Consider the following 22619-nt stretch of genomic DNA (forward strand, 5'->3'; position numbering starts at 1 on the left):
AAGGAATGGGACCTGTACTGTTCATTTACACAATTTGGAACTTTGGTTTTATGATAAAACCTATTTTGGTTTTACGATAAAACACATCTAAGAGGGAAAGTCTTCTAAGTACAGATTTGTGGTAGCTATTTAGGAAATAAGTCACCCATAATTCCACCACTCAGAGATAAACTGTAAGAACATCCTTCTGAATGTGTATCTGGAAAATTTACTGCTTTTGACAGTTTAAAGAACTTGGATGGAAAAAAAAAGAAGAATTTCACATGGATTTTTTCCCCTGAAAACTAGTATATTCTAGTCACAGCTTCATTATGCTATTTTATGCCTAGATAAACAAGAGGACTGGACAACCCATGATCCATATCTATTTGGACAAGGAAACAGGAAAGCCCAAAGGCGATGCTACTGTATCCTATGAAGACCCGCCAACTGCCAAAACTGCCGTCGAGTGGTTTGATGGTAGGAACCCGAGGTCAACAAGGGTGTGTGCTCCTGGCCTTCTGAGCTCTGCCACCTCTGGGGCACACAGAGGGTCTGGTAGCGAGTGTTGCCTGTGTTAGCTTGTGGGTAAAGAAAGGGTCTTGCTCTGATGTATTTAATTCTGGCTGTTAGAATGTTGTTCTCTTAAAGTGGTTCTAGGGACCGGGGACAGATAGGTTCTCCCTCTGTGTGGCTATAGGACATGGCAGGAAGGAGGACCTCAAGAGCCAGAGGAGCAAGAAGACCCTCTGTCTGCTCCTGGAGGAGCACTGGATGGCTGCTGGGAAGTGCTTGTCGCGCTCCCCTCAGCCACATGAGGGCCCGGGTGCTGACCGTGGGTTAAGAGATCCCTTACTTTCCGTCATTGTTGTTCAAAGCCTCATGCTAAAGTTGTAATTCTTATCTAAGCACAGATGTCAGAGGTGCAGAAGTCCCACAGACACCTCAGCCGTATACATTTGCGTTTACATATATATGTGGCTTTGACATTGATCCTGGAATTTCACGTCACACAAAACCAACTTTAAAGTGTCAGAAAGTTCTGCCTCTCCTCTATTGGCCACTTCCTGCTCTACTTGTCCTTGCTTCTCACCCTATTTTTTTGTTCTTCTGTTTGTTTCTTTTAAAGGCTTTTCTGGCCTTGCCTGTCAAAATCTTAGGGAACATCATGGGTGGGCACACTTGATGAAGCAGGAATGGTTGGTTTGATAATAGGGCGGGGTTGGTGAAAAAGGAGTCATCTAACCTTGCCTGGTCCCTCAAGGGGACTAAGAGTTGGAGGTTGGGAGTAATTGGCGTTCTGTTATCTTGTTTCAGGGAAAGATTTTCAAGGGAGCAAACTTAAAGTTTCTCTTGCTCGGAAGAAGCCTCCAATGAACAGCATGCGGGGAGGAATGCCCCCCCGTGAGGGCAGAGGGATGCCGCCGCCGCTCCGAGGAGGTGTGTACTGGATCCTGTCTGTGCGCTCTTTCTGTGTTGCTTCGGAAGTTTTTTAGTACACTTGTCTTTGAGGAACTTGGTTTCTAGAGTGAAGGCAAGCCCATTAGCAATACTGAAAAGGTGTGTAGAATTGATACTAGCCTACTGGATGCTGACGGTAAAAGTTTGTGGGAGTAAAAGAAAGAGGATGGGTTCTCTTCATCTGCCCTTCTCAAGTTGTGGAGCTAACTGCAGTGATGATGATAGTGGCTAGCCCTTGGGCCTGTGGGAAAGTATGGGCCAGGTCATGGGGCAGCGACAGCTGTGATCTCTGATTCCCTTCATGAGACGTATGCCTGTAGCAAATCTGGTGCTGCAAAGAGGTGGTTTATGCTTTCTTATTGCAGGTCCAGGGGGCCCAGGAGGTCCTGGAGGACCCATGGGTCGCATGGGAGGCCGTGGAGGAGACAGAGGAGGCTTCCCACCAAGAGGGCCCCGCGGTTCCCGAGGGAACCCTTCTGGAGGAGGAAATGTCCAGCACCGAGCTGGAGACTGGCAGTGCCCCAATCCGTATGTACTTCTCTGGGCGCACTGATAGCCTACTAGTGCAGTCTCCCTACATCTTGCCCCATTCCCATTCTGGAGAGGCCTGCTGGATTCTTTTCATCCAGAGGAGCGTAATGATGACCCTGATGGCTCTGCTGGGGGCGGTGGTGGCCTAGTCGGTCCTTTACTGGCTGTTTTGGAGCCTTTGGGAGAAGGTCACAGTCCACTGGACTCAGGCCCACATGGTTGTACAGAGACTTTGCTGGATCAAACTCTGGTGCTGTGGTGTGTTGCTGCCTGAGGCTACGGCTCAAAAGCCATTTTCTGTGGACTGATCCTCTTACTGGTGTTGGACCCTGGGACTCAGTGATGATGGTGGTTTCTGCTCAGGTGGTGCCTTCACTTGTTCAATAAGTGATACTGTTGTGATGTAACTTTATGCAGGGGGTGTGGAAACCAGAACTTTGCGTGGAGAACAGAGTGCAACCAGTGTAAGGCCCCAAAGCCTGAAGGCTTCCTCCCACCACCTTTCCCACCCCCGGGTAGGTACCCTCAGCTTCTTGGCACTAAACCTCTTGTGTTAACTTGGTGGGCTTGGTAAACAAAATTCAGCTGCCCAAACCAGGTTGGTGATTTCAGCAAGTGCAGCCCTGGACACTGGGGCTCTTTAAGTTACACGGTTGACCCTTGAACAATGCGGGGGTTGGGGCGCTGGGCCTGTGCAGTCAAAAAATCCACTTAGGGGCTTCCCTGGTAGCGCAGTGGTTGAGAGTCCACCTGCTGGTGCAGGGGACAGGGGTTCATGTCCCGGTCCGGGAAGATCCCACATGCCGCCAAGCGGCTGGGCCCGTGAGCCATGGCCGCTGAGCCTGTGCTTTGCAGCGGGAGAGGCCACAACAGTGAGAGGCCCGCATACCGAAAAAAAAAAAAAAATCCACTTAGAACTTTACCGTCGGCCCTCCCTCCATATCTGTGGTTCCACATCCTCAGATTCTACCAACCTCAGATCGTGTAGTACTGTAGTTTATATTTAGTGGAAAAAAATCGATGTGTATATAGGTGGACCCATGCACCTCAAACCTGTTGTTCAAGGGTCACCTGTAGTTCCATCATCAGTTCTAAACTGTGACCCAGGTGTTCGGGTGAGTAAAATATCCGTTCTGCTCTGGGGGAAGACAGCAGATCCTGAGGGGACCTCTGCATTCACCCATTCTCTGTCCTCTCCTGTACTTTCCCTTACCTTAGGCGGTGACCGTGGCAGAGGTGGCCCTGGTGGCATGCGGGGAGGAAGAGGTGGCCTCATGGATCGAGGTGGTCCTGGTGGAATGTTCAGAGGTGGCCGTGGTGGAGACAGAGGTGGCTTCCGTGGCACCCGGGGCATGGACCGCGGTGGCTTTGGTGGAGGAAGACGAGGTGGCCCTGGGGGACCCCCTGGACCTCTGATGGAACAGATGGGAGGAAGAAGAGGCGGGCGTGGAGGACCTGGAAAAATGGATAAGTATGTGGTGGTAGAACCAGCTGTTGAGCACAGGGCCCATTGGGCGGCAGGCCGTTCCCATCTTTGGAGCAGGTCTCACCCGCTCTGTGGGAATGAGGCAAGAAGCTCAGCACAGGGCTGTGGAAGGGCTTCCTTTCCTCTCCCCATTTTAACACATTGCCCCTTTTTCCTTCTTGCCCTGCAGAGGCGAGCACCGTCAGGAACGCAGAGACCGGCCCTACTAGACGCAGAGACCCCGCAGAGCTGCATTGACTACCAGATTTATTTTTTAAACCAGAAAATGTTTTAAATTTATAATTCCATATTTATAATGTTGGCCACAACATTATGATTATTCCTGTCTGTACTTTAGTATTTTTCACCATTTGTGAAGAAACATTAAAACAAGTTAAATGGTAGTGTGCCGAGTTTTTTTTTTTCCTTCTTTTAAAGATGGTTGTTAGTAACTAAGACTAAACAATGGGAATCCCTTGTGAGCATGCTCAGTATCATTGTGGAGAACCAAGAGGGCCTCTCTAACTGTAACAATGTTCATGGTTGTGATGTTTTTTTTTAAATAAAATTCCAAATGTTTATAAACCGTCATCCTTCTCGGCCTCTGTTCTGCAGCCACTGCACATCTACTTGGAGCATGCCCCCAACCCCCAGATCACAGCTCATTCAAGCGTCGTGTGTGAGGAAATCAGAACGGTCAAGATGAGACAGTGCGGTGCGGGTCACGGTGCTGCTGGCAAGGAAAGGGGGTTCGAGTGTCACTTGGACCCTGAGCCGTGTCTCAAGGGGACGTCATAGCCCAGGTCTGTCGGATTTGCAGTGGTGGGGGGTGCTGTGTTGGGGATCCGTGGCTGGGAGCCCTCTGAGGGAGCGTTGGGTCCCAGGGCCCTCTGTGAACGCCCCTCCCAGCAGTGGCGGAGTTGGTGGGCCTCTGAGGCTCCACACGCTTCAGGATGCAGGTCTGCCTTAGTGACAGCTAAGGAGGGGAACCGTTTTTATATTTGCTACTCAAGTGGTAGTGGTTATTGTGCTTCCTTGATGTTATGGGGTTAGAGTTTTAAAATTAGGTAAACAGCCTAAGACTAAAATGGAGGCCTTGGTTAAGACTGCCTTGGTTGCCTTGTGTGGGGTCAGAGCACATTTCTGTTGTCGGGGAGGAGATGTGAAGAGCCCCAGACCCATCACCTGTCGGCCTTGTGGTCAGTCTGGTCTCTTCTTGGAGCCGCATGAAGATAAGTATCCAAAGCAGGCCAGTAGGTTTCAGTCATTCAAAGATCCAAGGCTCTTAACACGTCCATCTGGGAAAAGCCATTTTCCAGGTAAGCAATTGTAACTTAGTCCATAAATGTGTCCCCAGGCAGATGCTCAAGAAACAAACTTCGGCCTTAACACACCCACCCAGTCAAAGATAGCTAGTGTCCTAAGGCTCAAGGAGAGATTGTCACCTTCAGCCAGGGGAAGGGGCAAGGGTTTGGAGTGAATTTTCCCTTCCATCCCCTGCCCAGTGGGAGCAGGGCCCGGGGAAGTGGGTACACTGCTTACAGCACCCTCCTGGCCTCACGGTCTGACCATTCACCCCGGGTCTTCTGCTCTCTCCCCAGCCTACCTGGATGTACTTTACACACAACTATGTGGGTTCCTGTTTCCTCTTTTTCTGCATTACCAGCCCATTTCCCAAATGAATACGCATTGCTCTTGCACCTTTAGAAAACCTTCCCTTACCCCTCGTTAATCCCCCTCCAGCCACCAAGCCATTTTACTGTTTCCTCGGCATCCACCTCCTCTCCCTTTCTAGAAACCACTTCCAACCAGTCTTGCCTCTGCCCAGACAGTAGCGATCTCCATGTCACCAGATCACTGGTGGTGCCTTCCCAGCTTCTGCTGCCCTCCTTCTCTGCCTGACCTCTAAATACAGGGGCTCCCAGGCTGTGATAGGGCTCCTCTGACCCCTCACTGCTTGGCTGACCGCCCACCCTTCTCCCAAGTGCCAGCTCTTCCCAGGATCTGATGGGCTGAAAGGGCTGGATCCTGCCCCGCACCTCCCTCCACCCCATTCTCAGCAAGTGGAAGTTTGTCCCCTCGTCCTGAACCTTGGAGTTCCTCATTGACTCCTGCTCTCTCAGACCCCAAAGCAAACCATCAGGCTCTCCAAGACGCAGCACCAAAAACCCATGCCTCCCACGGCCCTCTCGCAGGGCTCCCAGCTTCCCTCCACCCTTCTAGCCCTTACCCCACAGAGGCTGACCGACCTCACCATTCTCGAAACCCTCTGGAGGCTCCTGCCACCCTGGCCATGACTCATGAGATCTGGCCTCCCTCAGTCCCCGGTGACCCGAGCTGCCCTCTCTGCCTTTCCGCAGTCCCGCCACACAGGTCAGTGCTGTTCTCGCAAGGAGCCAAGGACGCTCCCACCTCAGTCTTGGCAGGTGTCAAGAGCCAGAGTTCACACTCCTGAGGCCCGAATGCACCCACGACATCACCGGGCTCTGTGTCACTGGGCTCCTGCATCGTGCCAAGTGCTCATCAGCCCTTGAGGCAGTGTGAGCGCCCCGTGGCTCAGGTGAGGAGTTGGGACTTGCCTTCAGGCCCGAGGGGGCTCCTCAGAGCCTGTGCTTTCCCGCTCCTGACCTGCCGGCCACAGTCATCCTATTTCTAAAGGGCTGGGTGCCCGGTCCACCCCCTCCCCGGCCTGCAGCCCAAGCTAGGGGATCACGAGCAGCCCTCCCAGCAGCTGCTGCAGGGACAGCCACCGAGTGTGACAGGCGTTGCCTAACTCTTGCCCAGAGCTTGAGGCCCCCCGCAGGAGCAGCCTCGAGTCCCTGGCGCCTAGGCCCAGGGTGGAGGTGCTTATGTCAGGCAGGCCAGGTCCTCTCAGCCAAAAGAAACGTCTGGACTGCACTGACCTCAGATGCCCTCAGGCGGCGTGGGTTCCAAGCCTTGTCTCAAAGGGCTGCGCAGAGCTGGCTGAAGCCTGGGGATGGGGTGGGGAGTGGAAACCAGGTTCCTCACGCCGCTCCCAATTCGCAAGAGCTCCTGGTCAGTCACACTTAGAATAAAAATTTTCCGCACACCCTCGTGGTCCCACAAGGCCACACCCCACAGATCCAGGCCAAGGTTCAGGGGTGAGTGAGAGACCGATCTCTGCCCCTACACGTGGACAAAGGCTCACAGGGAGTGGCTCACCTCCAAGGGAGGAAATTGGAGCCGAGGACAGTGCAGTGACAGGGCCAAACCCCACGCCCCTAGGCCCAACCACGGGCCCTGGAGCGCCCCATCCTGTCCCGTTCCTGACAAGAGCTGCCGGGCGCAGAGTGAGCGTGAGCACAGAGAGATGGAGGCTGGTGGGAAAGTGGGCCTTCCAGGCTTTCCGGTCCTGCTTCTCCGGGGCACAGGAGGCAGCTCAGGGGAGCTTGGGGTCACTCACCCCGCAGCCAGGGCAGGAGCAGTCGTCATGGTTGGACCCACATCTGGACAAAGCATCCTGAAGCCCCCGGTGGGTCACCAACTCATCCTGGGCCATGCTCACAGGTCAGTCTAGCCTGGAGGGCATCGGATGGAACCAGCCAGGCCCTGAGCTGCCCAGCACCACTGGGGCCTGCTGGCAAGCCCATCATCCAACCTCCGGCTGCAACCAAGGCCAGCAGGCTGCGCCCTAGCACCCAGCAGCCGAGGCTGGAAATCAGCCATGAGCCCGTTGCCCAAGGGCCAGCCCAAGCCTACACTGGAGCCACAGCATTCTGTACTCGAAGGTGGCCTGTGGGGTCTGTGGGGATGGGCTCAGGACAACCATAGCCCAAACCTCTCGTCCCACCAGCAGTGTCTGCTTCCCTTGGTCCCGCCAGGAAGAGGAGAGGACGCCTTACGATAGAGGGGGTCAAAGCCAAGGCCCTCCATGGCCTGGGCCGTGGGCCTGGCCACACCAGTGGGCACCACACCTGCCATGTGTCCTAGAGTCAGAATATTGGAGTCTCTGGTCTGCAGTGGGCCTCTGTGATGGCAGGCCACAGCTCAGGGGACTGGAGATAGGGAGGAACAATCTCCCCATGGCTCCTCCTCCTCAGAGGAGCAGTGGATATATGCCCTGGCTGCACTTGTCTGAGTAATAACATTTTCACAACTCTGGTGTGACTGCTGTTGTCCCATTTTACAGACAGTGCAACTGACTTAGAGAGCTTAACCGTCTCACCAATGACCAACAGCAGGGCCTAGGTTCAGTCTGACCTCTCCTGTGTCCAGGGCCCTGCAGTGACACGAGGTAGATATGAGCAGGGGTCAAATTCCTGCACAGCTGCTGCTGACCACACACATCCCTTGCCCTCTCTGGGCCTCAGTTTCCCGAAATTGTAAAAGGAGAACACAGAAAAGCATTGAGAATTTACTTACTTAGTTTCCACACCCTGATCTTCCCCTGCCCCATCTGCAGCAATCCTGTCCTCCCCAGGTATCAGCGGCCCCAAACCTGGGACTCTGTCCTCACCTTCACAGCCGATTCACCAGCACATTCTATCCGCTTTCCCCTCAAAATACAGCCAGAATCCAACTCCTCTCAACACTGGCACCACCTGGTTTCCTCCAGGGCCCCTGCCCTGCCCACCACAGTACCACAGGGAACCTGTTATGACCTAAGTCAGGTCACACCCCTCCCCTGCTCTAATTCCCTCCATGGCTCCCAGGTCCCTCAAAAGAGGCATGGCCCCCTCAGCCCCACCTCCATCTGCCTCCACCCAGCCTCACAGGCCCCCTCCCTCTTTCTTGAACACACCAGGCACACACCCACCTTGACCTTTGCCCTGGATATTCCCTGAGCCTGAAACACTCTCCTTCCAGATATCCACACAGCTACCTCCCTCACCTTTACTGTTCACTGATCAAAAATTACAGGCCCTGGGCTTCCCTGGTGGCGCAGTGGTTGAGAACCTGCCTGCCAGTGCAGGGGATATGGGTTCGAGCCCTGGTCTGGGAAGATTCCACATACCGCGGAGCAACTAGGCCCGTGAGCCACAACTACTGAGCCTGCGTGTCTGGAGCCTGTGCTCTGCAACAAGAGAGGCCGCAACAGTGAGAGGCCCGCGCACCACAATGAAGAGTGGCCCCTGCTCGCCGCGACTAGAGAAAGCCCTCGCACAGAAATGAAGACCCAACACAGCCAAATATAAATAAATTAATTAAAAAAAAAAATTACAGGCCCGGGACTTCCCTGGTGGTCCAGTGGCTAAGACTCCGTTCTCCCAATGCAGGGGGCCTGGGTTCAATCCCTGGTCAGGGAACTAGATCCCACATGCCGCAACTAAAGATTCCGCATGCTGCAACAAAGATCCCTCCTGTGGGCTTCCCTGGTGGCGCAGTGGTTGAGAGTCCACCTGCCGATGCAGGGAACATGGGTTCATGCCCCGGTCTGGGAAGATCCCACATGCCGCGGAGCGGCTGGGCCCGTGAGCCATGGCCACTGAGCCTGCGTGTCCGGAGCCTGTGCTCCGCAACGGGAAAGGCCACAGCAGTGAGAGGGCTGCGTACCGCAAAAAAAAAAAAAAAAAGATCCCTCCTGCCGCAACTAAGACCCAGTGCAGCCAAATAAATATTTTTTAAAAAACAAACAGGGACTTCCATGGTAGCACAGTGGTTAAGAATCCGCCTGCCAATGCAGGGGACAGGGGTTCAATCCCTGGTCCCGGAAGATCCCACATGCCGTAGAGCAACTAAGCCCGTGCGCCACAACTACTGAGCCTGTGCTCTAGAGCCTGTGAGCCACAACTACTGAAGCCCGCGCACCTAGAGCCCATGCTCTGCAACAAGAGAAGCCACCGCAATGAGAAGCCCACGCACCACAACCAAGAGTAGCCCCCGCGTGCAGCAACTAGAGAAAGCCCTCGCACAGCAACGAAGACCCAACGCGGCCAAAAATAAATACTAAATAAATAAATTTAAAAAAAATTGCAGGCCCATCCCACCTCCACTCCTGCTTCCCGCTCTCTTCTCCCCAGTGCCTTGTCCCTGTTGCAGCCCAGGAGCCACCCCTAGACTGTGAGCCTGGGAGCTGGCTCTGTTTTGTTCCCCTTTTTTTGCTCTTGGTTTGCAGTGCCAAAAGACACAGCACCCAGTAGGCTCCATGTCAATGTCAGCCGTTAGTTACTACTTCTAGGCACGGGCCTTCCTCACTCTGCAGTGGATGGAGGGGGCTGTGGAGAGGGTAGAGTGGGACCTGCATGACCTGGGTATTGGGGTAAGAGCCCACCTTTTTTTTTTTTTTAGATGTTGGGGGTAGGAGTTTATTTATTTATTTTTGCTGTGTTGGGTCTTCGTTTCTGTGCGAGGGCTTTCTCTAGTTGTGGCAAGTGGGGGCCTCTATCTATCTATCTATCTATCTATCTATCTATCTATCTATTTTGCGGTACGCGGGCCTCTCACTGTTGTGGCCTCTCCCGTTGTGGAGCACAGGCTCCAGATGCGCAGGCTCAGTGACCATGGCTCACGGGCCCAGCCGCTCTGCGGCATGTGGGATCTTTCCAGACCAGGGCACGAACCCGTGTCCCCTGCATCGGCAGGCGGACTCTCAACCACTGCGCCACCAGGGAAGCCCAAGGGGGGGGGGGCCACTCTTCATCACGGTGCGTGGGCCTCTCACTATCGCAGCCTCTCTTGTTGAGGAGCACAGGCTCCAGACGTGCAGGCTCAGTAGTTGTGGCTCACAGGCCTAGCTGCTCCGCGGCATGTGGGATCCTCCCAGACCAGGGCTCGAACCCGTGTCCCCTGCATTAGCAGGCAGATTCTCAACCACTGTGCCACCAGGGAAGAAGCCCAGAGCCCACCTTTTGAAAGGTCATGAGGACTCAGTGAGATAATGCATGTGAGCAGCCTGCCACCAGGAGGTCAGGCACATAGTAGGTAACAAATGCCCCGATCCTTGAATGAGGGTATTCCCATAATAGTCATTGTTCAAATTCCGGCGCCACCAGCTACTCTCCTGACTCAGCCCAAGTTTGGGCATGAGTGTCCCTCACAGAGGTGACTCATTGGTTCCTTCAGGTCAAGGGCACACAGCTGGCCTGGCACACAGTAGGAGCTTTATTAAAGCTCTGAGCATCGGCTGTTGGTGGTGGTGCTTCCCTGCAGCAGCCCCGCCTGGCCAGTGAGGCTGCTGCCCAGCCAGGCCTGGTGTCCCCGCCCAGCGGCAGCTGGGGCAGGATTTCCCGCTGGTCCCAGCCAGGTCCCTCCTCTGCCGTTTGAAAAGAAACCTGCGGCTCTTAACTCTCCAGAGCCAGGCTGCCGCCTAGCCTCTGCCGTTTATTCCATGGCCCACCCCGATAGCCAGAGGTGGTCCAGGACTGGCCTGTCCCCACTGCAGGGTATGGGCCGCAGCATCAGAAACGTGGGCCTCAGCCACCCACCTAACCCACCCCCAGCCTCAGTGTCCTCAGTGTCCTCATGTGAGAACGGATTCCCCTAACCTGAGGGTTAACAAAGAGCACTCGATAAGGAGCCATTGGTTGAGTGGGGGTAAAACGGAGCCATCCTCCCCCTCCCCCAGGCCGGCGTTGCTGATAGGAAGCCCGCCACCCAAGGCTGGACGGCCTCATTTATCTGAGCTAAGGAGGTCCACTCCGGCCGGAGGTGACTTGCATCCCCAGGCCCCTATCGCTTCCTGAGTTCGTCTTGGGAACTGCCCGTTTGTGCTCACCCGGGGAGGCCACTATCTGGGGAGGCAGAGCAACTAGAAACACCCAACCCCCCACCAGGAGACCAAGAAGGGTGGAAAGGACCGTGGGGACTAGCCTGGCTGAGGATGGGACTTCTGGGCTGGAATGGTCGCCTGTGGGCCGTGGTCCCGCCTCCGCTCAGGGCTGGGCCGAGTCCCTGGCCCGCCCCGCATCTGGAGACTCCAGCCCTTCCCCAGGCCGGGAACAGCGCGTCCCCTTTAAGAGAGCGCGGCCCCGCCCACCCCCTCCGGGCCGGATCCGAATTCCAGAAAGGCGGGGCGGAGACTGCAGGCGCGGAGGACGCGGTGGTGGGACAGGGATCCGCTGTAGCTCGGGCGGCGCCTCCCTGCGGCGGCCCGGCCCGGCTCCGGCCCCACCGGGGCGATGCTCCCCGAGGCCGCGGGATGAGCCAGGTGAGCGCGGGGACCCCCAGCACCCACTGCCCAGCGCACACTGAAGGGGACCTGGCGGCGGCAGCCGCGGGCCTCTGTTCCCCAGGGCTGTGTGACCTTGGGCAGCCCCGCACCCTCTCTGGGCCGAAGTCCAGAGGACAGCCAGGACTGGCGAAGGCCCTTCTGAGTCCCAGCTCACAGGCACCAGCCTGGGGCGCTAGAGAGGCTCCTTGGAGGAGGCGGGGCCTGGCCCGGGCCACCAGCTGCCGTTTCAGCAACGCGGGCAGGTCGGCCCGGCTCCGCCACCCACTGCTCTGTGACCTTGAGTGAGCTCTGCGCCTCAGTTTCCTCATCTGTAAAATGGAGATAATATCACGCTCTGACCTGGCCAAGGTCATTGCGATTACTTTACTACTGCTGCTGTTCTGTCGTTAGAATGACACAGTCCTTACGGAAGGGGGGCTGAGGGAGGACCTGGGATCTTTCCGGAGGAAGTGGGATCGCCACCAGCCCTGAGCAGTCGACTTAACCCCTCTCTGAGGTCGGGACCGGGGTTCCTACTGTGAGTCCAGGGCCGTGGGCTACATCTCTCTAGGGCTCATCTCTTCACCTACCACAGAGGCAGTAAGGATGGGTGCCTCCCTGCCTGGGCGGGAGGACTCTGTCAAGTCTTTAAATCCCCCCTCCCCCAAAGAACCAAGCAGCAAACACTTATGGACACTAAGTCATTTATAAAAATCATCCCATTAGTTCCTATGAGGAAGGTACTATTATTGTAACCATTTTGCAGACGGGAAAACCAAGGCGAAGAGTTTCTCACAGCCAGGGCTCAAACCCAGGCATTTGGTCTGAAACGACAGGCGGGTGCAGGTGGTCAGCGGCATAGCCTGTACTGAGCGCCTGCTGGGTCCTCACAGCCATCCTGACCCGTGTCCCTGCCCACAGTGACTCAGCTGGCCTGGGCATGGCAGACCCCGTGGTGGGCATCGCAGGCTCGGCAGCCAAGAGCGTGCGGCCATTCCGCTCAAGTGAGGCCTACGTGGAGGCCATGAAGGAGGACCTGGCCGAGTGGCTCAACGCCTTGTACGGCCTGGGTCTGCCCAGCGGTGGCGATGGCTTCCTGACGGGGCTGGCCACGGGCACCACCCTGTGCCAGCATGCCAATGCCATCACCGAGGCCGCCCGCGCGATGGCCGCCGCCCGCCCAGCCCGTGGGGTGGCCTTCCAGGCACACAGCGTGGCACCCGGCTCCTTCATGGCCCGAGACAATGTGGCCACCTTCATCGGCTGGTGCCGCGCAGAGCTGGGTGTGCCTGAAGTGCTCATGTTCGAGACCGAGGATTTGGTGCTGCGAAAGAACGAGAAAAGTGTGGTGCTGTGCCTGCTGGAGGTGGCGCGGCGCGGGGCCCGCCTCGGCCTGCTGGCCCCTCGCCTCGTGCAGTTCGAACAGGAGATTGAGCAGGAGTTGCGCGCTGCGCCCCCGGCCCCCAACGCCCCCAGTGCCGGGGAGGACGCTGCCACCGCCTCTGCTGCTGCCGCCGAGATCGCCACCGCCCCGGGGGCTCCCACCCGCGGGCCCCGCATGACACCCAGCGACCTGCGCAACCTTGACGAGCTGGTGAGTCCCCGAGTGCGCATGCCCGGCGGCCTGGCTTACTCTCCCTTTACCCAGGGACCAGACAGCAGGGTGGTGCCCGCAACCTCCGGGGGCCTATCCTCATATCTGCAGGACAGCCTGCCCCATGGAAAGAGTGCTTATGTTGAGCACCAAGTGGATACCTGGCCCCAAGGAGTAAAGCAGGCCCAGAGAGGGAGAGGTGCTGGGTGAGGTCACAGGGCCCAGCACGGCCTGGGAGAAAACTCGGGCTCCATTGCACGATCTCCCTGCTTCCTTTCTGTGGTAACCATGCACCAGATAAGTGCTAGGTGTTCCTTCATCCTGGGGGCCGCGTGATTTGAGCCCCTCCTGTATGCCCTCCCTGCACTCAGCTGCTAGACATTTGCATTCACACCATCACTGAGCTCGAGGTTGAATGGGTGCCTGTGTTGTTTGGTCCTGGGCAAGGCGCTTGGCACACAGTAGGTGCTCAGTGAGTGCCTAGGGAAGCTCCCAGGGGCTCTGCAGGTCCCTCCTTCTCCCCAGGGCCCTGCACACATCACTTATCTGGGAACCCAAGCCTGGAGTAGCTGCTGCTACTGGGAGCTGAAGTCCTTTCAGGAGCTGCAGGATTAGTTCTACCCTGAGCATAGGAGGTGCCAGACCATGACCCCAGCTCCCTCCTCCTCTTCCCGGGACCTAGGTGTCCCTAACACCCCCACAGCTGGGCCAAGAGTTTCCTTCTTATCAGGAGGTTAGAACATGATGTGTCCGCCCTGGAGGCGGGTAGCCGGATGGCTGTGGGCAGAGGCTGCCACCCCACCCCATCCTGGGCCAGGCTCACCAGAAGCTCCACCTGCTCATTTTCTCAGCAGCTCCGCTGTGGCAAGGAGGCGGGCGGGCCGCCCACATAGCCAGCCTGGCAGCTCCCGACCTGGGGGAGCATGTGGGCAGATGTATGCTAGCTGGGCGGGTGGCTGGTGTGCACATTGGTGTATGCGTGTGCCCCATATGTCTGTGGCACTCCTGCCTCCATGGGGTGTGGGACCTGCCTCCACCCCAAACCTGGCCTCTCTGTGGGTCTCAACATTCATGTCTGTGAAGTGGGCGAGGGGGAGTGAGGACTCCCCCAGGGCTCAGGGACTTCAAGGATGTGCCTTGTTGGGGTCCCAGGCCCTGGCCCGACCACAGTCCCTCCATCTTTTCCTAGTCAGCTCCCTGACCCCTGGTAGCCAAAGGGGAAGGAGAGCTTCCAGAAGGACTTACTTCCTTCTGACCCTGGAGTTGCTGACATCGGGCCAGGGGAGGAGTGACCTGACTCCTGACCTCCAGCTTCTCTCTGGCCTCAGGTGAGAGAGATCTTGGGGCGCTGCACCTGCCCAGACCAGTTTCCCATGATCAAAGTCTCGGAGGGGAAGTACCGCGTGGGAGACTCCAGTCTGCTCATCTTTGTGCGGGTGAGAGCCAGGGGCTACCCGAGCAGGTGGCAGCCTGAGAGGTGGGGGGGACAGGCCGTGACCTGCCCACGCCGGGCTCCCACAGGTGCTGAGAAGCCACGTGATGGTGCGCGTGGGCGGTGGCTGGGACACGCTGGAGCACTACCTGGACAAGCACGACCCCTGCCGCTGCTCCTCCACGGGTCAGTGCCCACGGGGGGGGGGCGGGGGGGCACCTCTGTGGCCCCACCTCTCATGCGCCACCCGTCCTCTCTCCTTGCAGCCCACCGCCCACCCCAGACGAGGGCCCGCACTTTCTCCCCACAGCGGGTGTCGCCCACCCACAGCCCCCGAGCGGGTAGCCCGGCCCCCGGGGGTGAGCGCAGGGGCTCCCGCCCGGAGGTGACACCCATCAGCTTACGCAGCTCGAAGGAGGGGCCCGAGACCCCGCTCAGGTGAGAAGCAGGAGGACACACGGGGTGAGGGGTCCAGGGGGTGGGGGTGGGGGCGCCCGCCCTGGCCTGGATGACTGTGCTCCGTGACTCACACCCTGGGAAAAGTTCCCGGGGGGGGGGGGGATGGGGGCGGTGGCGGGGTGGCGGCAGGCCTGGCTTCCCGTCTCCATGGCAACCCAACCAAACGAACAACACAGCTGGGCGGGCCTTGGGGGCTGGGTGGCGGCCAGTCCAACCCTGCTTCCCGCTGGCCTGCCCAGGAAACTGGAGGCCCGGGGAGGGGGAGCTTAGGGCCTTACTTCTGCTGCCCTGGGGCGGCGGGGGTGGCCCTGGCTGCAGGAAGCTGTGGCAGAGCCTCTCACTTCTCCCTGGAAGTCCCCAGGGCAACAGACACCCTTGGCACCCCCGTCACCACACCACAGGTGCCTCTCCCACCCCCCCAACCACGCGGCTGCTGGTTCCTTACTCTCCCTGCCCTTTCTGCACGCCAGTCTGCTCTGCGTTGCCCCAGCTCTCTCTCTTGCTCCCCTGCCCCAGGGCCCGGGACCAGCTGCCCCCCCATCCCCGCTCCCGCCGCTACTCCGGGGACAGCGATTCCTCAGCCTCCTCAGCCCAGAGCGGCCCCCTTGGTGCCCGCAGTGAAGACTCAGGCACTGGCCCCCGACGGGAACGGCCCAGCCGTCGGGTGACCACAGGCACTCCTGCCTCCCCGAGACGCCCCCCCGCCCCGCGCAGCCAGTCCAGAGACCGGCTGGATCGGGGGCGGCTGCGTGGGGCCCCAGGAGGCAGGGGAGGCCAGCTGTTGGGCCCCAGCCCTGCCCGGCGGGCCCGGAGCCAGAGCCGTGAAGAGCAGGCTGTGCTGCTGGTGCGTCGGGACCGAGATGGGCACCACTCGTGGATGCCACGGGGCAGGAGCAGCCCCCAGACTCCCCGTGCCCACAGCCCCGCAGCCCCCCGGCCTCCCCGGGTCCCCAGCCCCAGTCCGGAGTTGAGCACCACCCCGGCCAGTGTCTTCCGCACCCCCCTGCAGCTTGACCCAAAGCAGGAGCAGCAACTATTCCGGCGCCTGGAAGAGGAGTTCCTGGCCAATGCCCGAGCCCTTGAGACTGCTGCTGGCGGGAGCCCGACGGGACCAGCCTCTGACCTGGTTCGGGCCCCAGACCCTCCAGCTCCTGACTCAGCCTACTGTTCCTCCAGCTCCTCCTCTTCATCCCTCAGCATCCTGGGTGGCAAGTGTGGCCAACCCGCAGACTCTGGCAGGATGGCCAATGGGCTGCCCGGGCCCCGAGGCCCAGCTCTGTCTAGCTCTTCCGATGAAGGCAACCCCTGCCCCGGGGTAGGGGGCCCACCAGATGCACCTGGGAGCCCCATGGCCGGCCCAGAGCCCCTGAGGACCTGGGCACGAGGCCGGATGGACACACAGCCAGACCGAAAACCCTCACGCATCCCCACACCGAGGGGCCCCCGCCGCCCATCTGGACCTACGGAGTCCAGGGCCTGGCATGCCCTGCACTCAGTCAGCCCAAGGGCTGAGCCAGATTCCTGGATGTGATGGACCAGCCCAGCTGCCCCCAATACCCCATTCCTTCTCCTTTTCCTTTGTGGCCTTAACCCCTCTGCATCAGGGAGCACCCCCTGCCTCTTGGGGACCAGACCTCATGGGACCAGACCCCTTGGGACCACATGGCACAATGGGACCTCTGTTGTACATTCCGGTTGGGGGATGAGCATTGCTATTTAATTACTAATATTATTGAATGCCTTAGAGGGGGCTGGGCCAGCCCAATAAGGACCCTTCCTGAGGTCCTGTGGCCCTGCAGAGCCTGACAGTAAAGTTTTGTTCCAGCTACTTGTGTCTGCTTCTTGGGGACTCAGCCTTGGGGCCATCACACCCATTTGGGGGCCCTCATTACAGGTTGGGATTCTGGAGTTAATTGCCAGGGGGCAATACTTGGCAGCTCTAACCTTTAGGTTTAAGATTATCCTGCCATCCCAGAAGTGCCAGGTGCACTTGAGTTGTTTCCCCCTTTATTTCCTGAGAGGCGGGATTTAACCGTTTGTCCAATGAAACTCCAAGAGCAGTCTGAGAGCTTCCAATCAGATGCATACCAAGTCCCTTCCATCCAATGGGATCGTGACCCAATGAGGTCCCAGAAAGGACTGTCCAATGGGGCCTAGCTGGGTCCAATGAGATTCAAAGAGAAGCCTGTCGCCCAGGAGACTGGGTGGGAGCGTTCCTCAGCCAATCAGGGAGGAGACTGTCCTGTCCAATCCGAGAGAAGTTGGGCAATCTCGTCCAATCCGGGTCCCTAGTTGTTCCAGTCAAATGGAGGACCCCTCCCCGCCATCAGCGGTGTCGTCCAATTCGATCACATGAGGCTGCAGCGCGCCGGATGCAGCGCCCCCTGCAGGCGCAGAGCCGGATGCGCAGGGCGTGCGCGCACCAAAGCGCAGCGCAGCAGTTCGCGGAAGAGACGCAGCACGTGCCAATTGTACTTGGCCGAGCACTCGAGGTATCCACAGCGCCAGCCCCTGCGCACCAGCGCAGCCAGTGCGCGCCGAGGCCCGAACCGCAGTCGCTGCCGGTCCCGCTTGTTGCCCACCACAAGGATGGGCGCCTCGGGTGCGCCCGCCGGCCTGAGGGCCAAATGGGGAAGAGGGTCGCGGTGCCACGGACCCCATGGCCGGAGAACCCCCCCCAAGTGCGTATATACATTCCCCTCTTACGGCCAGAGACCCCCCAGCAAATCACCAGAACCACGAAGACACAAAGACCCAGGCCTAAAGACCGCATAGGGCTAGAGGCCAGGCCCGGAAGGCCTGAGACCAGGCCCAAGATGGCGGAAGAACGCCCTCACTCACCTCGGGCAAAGGCCTGGTCAGACCCGCAAACACTCCCCTCCGACCCGCCGCTCACCTACCTGGTCTCCGCGATGCGCTGCCGCAGCGCCTTCACATAGTCAAAGCTGTCTGGGCTGCAGATATCGTAGACGAGCACGAAGGCGTCCGTGTCCTGCAAGCTCCAGTCTTTAGGGTCCGGCCACTCCTGGGGGCGGGAGGCCAGAATTTGTCGGAGCCCCCCTTCCCACTCTTCCATGCCCAGGCCTCCAGCAGGGGCCTTGACGCTAAATCCACAGTTCATGTTCAGGCCTTGGCCAACCTCATCCTCGTCTGTGCGCCCTCTCTCCCAAGCTCCCTGGGCCCAACTGTCCTCACGGCCGCTGGGGTATGAATTTTAAAACCGTGCCTGAAGCCAGTCAGCCCCCAGCCCTCCTTCACTCTGGGTTTCCTCTCCCCTCACTCCTATCTTCTTCCTCCTCCTCCAGTTTCCCACAGTTCAACTCGGGGCAAACCCCGCCCCTCCCCAGACCCCCTCCTTGGTAGTTATGCCTCAGCCTAATTCCAAAGCCCTTGGCCGGTGTTCCCCCAGCCCGCAGAGACTACTAATTAGCGGCAGCTGTACACGTTTAGGCCTTTGGCCTAAGCACATGCTGCTCTTTCCACCTGGAATGCTTCCACCACTTCTTTTCATCAAAATTTCACTCATCCTTCCAGGTTTAGCCCAAATTCCACCCCCTCCAGGAACCCCTGCTTAATCTTGCCTGCTCTTTCCTCTTCACCTCTCGAAGGCATCAGCTCTAAGGATTCAAAGTCTGTCCTGGACTTTGCAAAATTACTAGACGAGTCTTTGCTAAAGGTCACAGGAATGAGGGAGCAGAGAATGATCCCCCTAGAAAGTACACCCCTATGTCTGGCTTCAACCTTTCCCAGTGCGGCTCTGCTCAAGGCCCCAGACCCACAACGCTCACCCTCAGGGAGGCAGGACCATGCTCCCCCACGCACGGATCCCCACCCACCAGCGGAGGCAGGCAAATAGAGAGGCACTTAAGCGAGCTAGAAAAAGCCACCTTGCAAACTCGCCGGGTCTCGGGCCTGATTTGGGGCAACTTCAGGCCAGCAGAAGGGGTCACGACACACAAACGCCAGGACACACATTCATTCTTCGGCCCATGAACACAGTCGGGCACCCCTGGGCCGTCCACGCGGACACGCACGTGTGTACCGAGCACCCACACACATGCTGTCACACGCCCCTGCCCACTCCTCGAGCTGCTACCTCTAGCCCCCCGGGGCTCTGACCGGGGCCAGCACCGTCGCCGTCGCGGATGCTCAGGTCGTAGACGGCGCCGTCGAGCAGCACCGCGGGCCGGTAGAGGCGCGGCCCGTCCGTGGGCCGGTGGCGCTCGGGGTAGTCACCGAACAGGAACTGGCGGATGATGGCTGTCTTGCCCACGCCCGGGGCGCCCAGCACTGCCACCCGCAGGCTGCCCCCCATGGCCCGCGCGTGCTGCCGCGCCCCGCGCTGAGAAGCCTCATGGGCCGACGCCGCTCGGCGCGCGCCGCGCGCCCTGCCCGGTGCGCCCCGGCTCCGCCGCGCTCCTCATCGCCCCTCGGAGCACCCGGGGCCCAGGGAGGCCAGGCCGGAGGACGCAACTGGCGGTGGGAAGGCAGACAGACAGCCGAGCAGGCCGACGGAAGACGTGCGAGCAGCTCCGGCGGGTACCAAGCTCCGGAGGGAACAGACCGAGCGCGCCGCGCACAGACACGGCCTCCTCCCGCAGCGCGGCGCACCGAGGTCGGACCCCCTGCTTGGGTCCCGCGGCGGAGAGGGGCGCTGGGGGCTGCACTGCCTCTCGGCGCCTCCGTCCCTCTGTCCTTCTCTAGCTCCGGCGCCCGGAGTCGCCGCCCCAGCCGGCGGCGCGAGAAAGCGAGCGAGCGGAGCCTCCCGGAGGCGGCGATGAGGTAACTGCCTGCCCGCCCGCCCCTCCCACGTCCCCCCTACCCGCCCGGGGCGCCCCTCCCGGGAAGGGTCGCGGGAAGGTGACTGGGACTCGGGGAGCCCGGGGAGGGACCCAGCCCCCTCTGCGTTCCGCACTCCTGTCACCCGCTCCAAAATAGAAGTACCTTCTTGCCCACATCCTTGTCCCCTCCTCCAAACACCGCTCCCCCAAGCTGGCTCCTCACAAATCTGGCCCGCTGGAGTCAGGGCGCCCGGGTCGGATCCGGCCCAGCTGTGTGACCTTGGGCGAGTTGCCGCACTGCGCCGGCTCTGCTCCACATCCATCAAAGGCAGACACCGTTTCTTGAGAACCTACTATGTGCCAAGCCCTATACTAAGATATGTGACCCTTGAATCAAAGCCTCAACCTGGTGTCTCTGAGAGAGGAAAAGAAAACTAAGGCTGGAGAGGGGACTCTCCGAGGTTGGGGGGCAGTGGGTGGCCCCTGACCCGCCGCCCTGTGGTCTCTTCTGAGGAGCTCTCCCACCTCCCTCCTGCCCACAGGGGTAAATGGCCAGCACTAAATAACATGTCAAATGGCATCATAGAGGGGGGGCGTGGGACAGAGGGTGCTGAACCCGGTATGCACCAGGTCCCAGCAGCTCAGCCCCAAATCCCTGTCCGAACAATGCTGAAAGATCCAGAAATTGGTCGACACCACCTTCGTCATAGCTAAGGCCAAGTTTTCTGCCTAAGTCTCCACTGTAGCTTCCCTCAAACCCTGCAGCCTCCACGCCAGATTCCCAGAGCCCAAATCCCTCCCTGGAGCTGGCGGGAAGCTCCTTCCCCATCAGGGCTTGGGAAGTCTGGGTTTACTGGCACCATCCTCTGCCTCTGCTTGCCTACCCCCTACAGTGGGGGGCTCCCACATCTCTGAGGCCCAGGTACTGGGGGTAATGCACAGGCATGTCTGTTTCTGCACTGAACAAGGGTTTTTCTTATCTGTCTCTTCAACAAACATCCCCAATCTTACTGCTTGTCAGGATGCTGAGATATTTTTAAAAAGTCCTGCCTTAAGAGAGAAGGTTCTAGGGATGGGATGCAGGAATTGTAAGAGCACAGACAACATGCCCACCCCAGCCTGGGAGAAGTGGGAGAGGGAGAAGGAGCTGAGTCTTGAAGTGGGGAGTGGGGTTCATCCTCCTGGGAGCAGGCGATGGTACCTGGATCAGGGATATGGGTCTGCTTTCACTCTTCTTCTCAGCCACTAGGGAGAGCAGAGCCAGAGTTGTGGCTACATCTGGCAGGTGTTCCAGGTCTTCAGGCCCAGTGAGTGGGGACCCTTGGCTTTATCTTACTTTCTGCTGTGATTTTTCCCTTCACCCGATTTCCCCTCTGACTTTTTAACTTTTCAGGCATCTGGGTTTTGTGAGCTGCCTCAGTTCCTTTGGGGAACAAGGCAGGGAGTAAACAAACTAGGCACCACCTTCCCTGTTGGCACTCAGCAGGGTGTGGGGCTGACATCATTATGGTCTTCCTTGGGGCACTCGGGACCAACCCCTGCCTGGACCACCCTCCCGCCCACACGTGGGAGCCAGCTCTGGGTGTCCTTACCTTGGAAACCTTCCTTGCTTCACTTTCTGACAGAGCGCCCTTTTATTGGGTAGGGCTTCTTTGGGAACCACAAACAGGGCTTGTGTGTGAGGCATCTCAGGGCCCCAGCGCGTGGTTTTTGGAGTGATGGAAGACACTCTGGACAGAGTACATCCAAAAGCTCCCACAAAGTCGTCACACTCCACAGGGGTGACACATTCCCAAGGGAACTCTCCCATCAGTATCACTAGCAGCCGTTCCCATTTATCAAGGACCTGTGGGGGAATTCCCTGGTGGTCCAGTGGTTAGGACTCCAAGTTTCCACTGCAGGGAGCATGGGTTCGATCCCTGGTCGGGGAACTAAGATCCCACAAGCCACAAGGTCCGGCCAAAAAAAAAAAAAAAAGGACCTGTGATGTGCCAAGCCTTGACTGTAGCTGTGCTCATTGAGGCTCAAAGGGATGAGCAGGAAAGTGGCAGCACAGGGACCAGAACCCAGGACCTTAAGCCACTGAAGCTGACTTTCTGAGAAGCCCAACTTCATTGGGGCTCAGAGACCAGAAGGGCTTCAGAAGGAGGTCAGCTGGAGCCTGTGGCCCTGTAGGGAGGGACTCTGAGGAAGCCCCTGTCACTGAGGGAGCTGAGCTGAGACAGGAGTGGGCCGTCCAGGGCCAGGCTTCCCAAAGACTAGCTAGCCAGAGAACTCGGGCTGCCTGTTGGCCACTGCCTGACATTTGCCCAAAAGGTTTCTTCCCATCCGGCCTGATTCCAGCCCTTCTCTGGGGTTGAACACCGTGGACCACGTCCAGCTCCCAGGGGTATTTGCTCTGGACTCCTCTCGCCCAGGCATCTGCGTCAGTCCACTGACCATTAATCATAGTCTGTCCTGCCTGTTAATCACTTGTCCCAGCTTAACTCACTCCCCCAGAGTCCTGATGGGGGAAACCCTTACCACTTGGATGCCTCATGCACGGTGGGTCCTTGGTGGCCATCGTAAGACTGCCCATTGATTGTAGCCGGTCAGCCCCTTGAATGCCGTGGGGTTTTATAACCATCAGGACACAAGGAGGCAGCACAGGGCAGGGCTTCCAGGCCTCTGGAGTGAGACCTCTAGGGTTTGAAACCTCCTCCCTGGAGGGGTGTCATCTGTACAAGTTATTTAAACTCTCTGAACCTCAGTTTCCTTCTCTAAAGGGGATAATAATGGTCTTGACTTCATATAGTTGTTGTGGGATG

General features: G+C 58.6%; 3 protein-coding genes across 6 annotated transcripts in view; 2 read left to right on the forward strand and 1 right to left on the reverse strand.

Annotated features, from left to right (window-relative positions):
* The window catches only part of EWSR1 (EWS RNA binding protein 1), a 29927-nt gene extending 25900 nt beyond the window's left edge, over nt 1-4027 (forward strand). For both annotated transcript variants that reach the window (XM_081252181.1, XM_081252182.1), the window contains 6 exons: nt 330-459; nt 1297-1419; nt 1806-1968; nt 2389-2486; nt 3190-3442; nt 3627-4027. In XM_081252181.1, coding sequence (XP_081108307.1) covers nt 330-459; nt 1297-1419; nt 1806-1968; nt 2389-2486; nt 3190-3442; nt 3627-3666 — 807 coding nt within the window. In that variant the 3' untranslated portion in view covers nt 3667-4027. The remainder of the gene's footprint in view (nt 1-329; nt 460-1296; nt 1420-1805; nt 1969-2388; nt 2487-3189; nt 3443-3626) is intronic.
* A 7385-nt stretch (nt 4028-11412) lies between these two features.
* Nucleotides 11413-16859, forward strand: GAS2L1 (growth arrest specific 2 like 1). 3 transcript variants are annotated; one of them, XM_081253322.1, is made up of 6 exons: nt 11413-11543; nt 12468-13152; nt 14469-14576; nt 14662-14758; nt 14839-15010; nt 15548-16859. In XM_081253322.1, the coding sequence occupies exons 2-6, from the start codon at nt 12487-12489 to the stop codon at nt 16560-16562; spliced, it is 2058 nt and encodes a 685-aa protein (XP_081109448.1). In that variant the 5' UTR covers nt 11413-11543; nt 12468-12486; the 3' UTR covers nt 16563-16859. The 3 variants fall into 3 exon arrangements, with proteins under 3 accessions (XP_081109448.1, XP_081109449.1, XP_081109450.1); XM_081253323.1 differs by having other exon boundaries at nt 12468-13140; XM_081253324.1 differs by lacking the exon at nt 11413-11543 and having other exon boundaries at nt 12409-13140.
* Nucleotides 16860-17379: 520 nt separating this feature from the next.
* On the reverse strand, nt 17380-19346 carry RASL10A (RAS like family 10 member A; the record flags this gene model as incomplete). Its single annotated transcript, XM_081252200.1, has 3 exons — nt 17380-17647; nt 17932-18056; nt 19128-19346. The coding sequence occupies 3 exons, from the start codon at nt 19344-19346 to the stop codon at nt 17380-17382; spliced, it is 612 nt and encodes a 203-aa protein (XP_081108326.1).
* Between the last annotated feature and the right edge of the window lie 3273 nt (nt 19347-22619).

This window comes from Mesoplodon bidens, assembly GCF_964165515.1.
Source record: "Mesoplodon bidens genome assembly, chromosome: 13".
Lineage (NCBI taxonomy): Eukaryota > Metazoa > Chordata > Mammalia > Artiodactyla > Ziphiidae > Mesoplodon > Mesoplodon bidens.

Coding starts and splice junctions, on each gene's coding strand:
- GAS2L1 (XM_081253322.1), top strand. CDS start 12,487: ATGGCAGACCCCGTGGTGGGCATCGCAGGCTCGGCAGCCAAGAGCGTG. Junction 14,577..14,661: donor GTCTGCTCATCTTTGTGCGG/GTGAGAGCCAGG, acceptor GGGCTCCCACAG/GTGCTGAGAAGCCACGTGAT. Junction 15,011..15,547: donor GGGCCCGAGACCCCGCTCAG/GTGAGAAGCAGG, acceptor CCCCTGCCCCAG/GGCCCGGGACCAGCTGCCCC.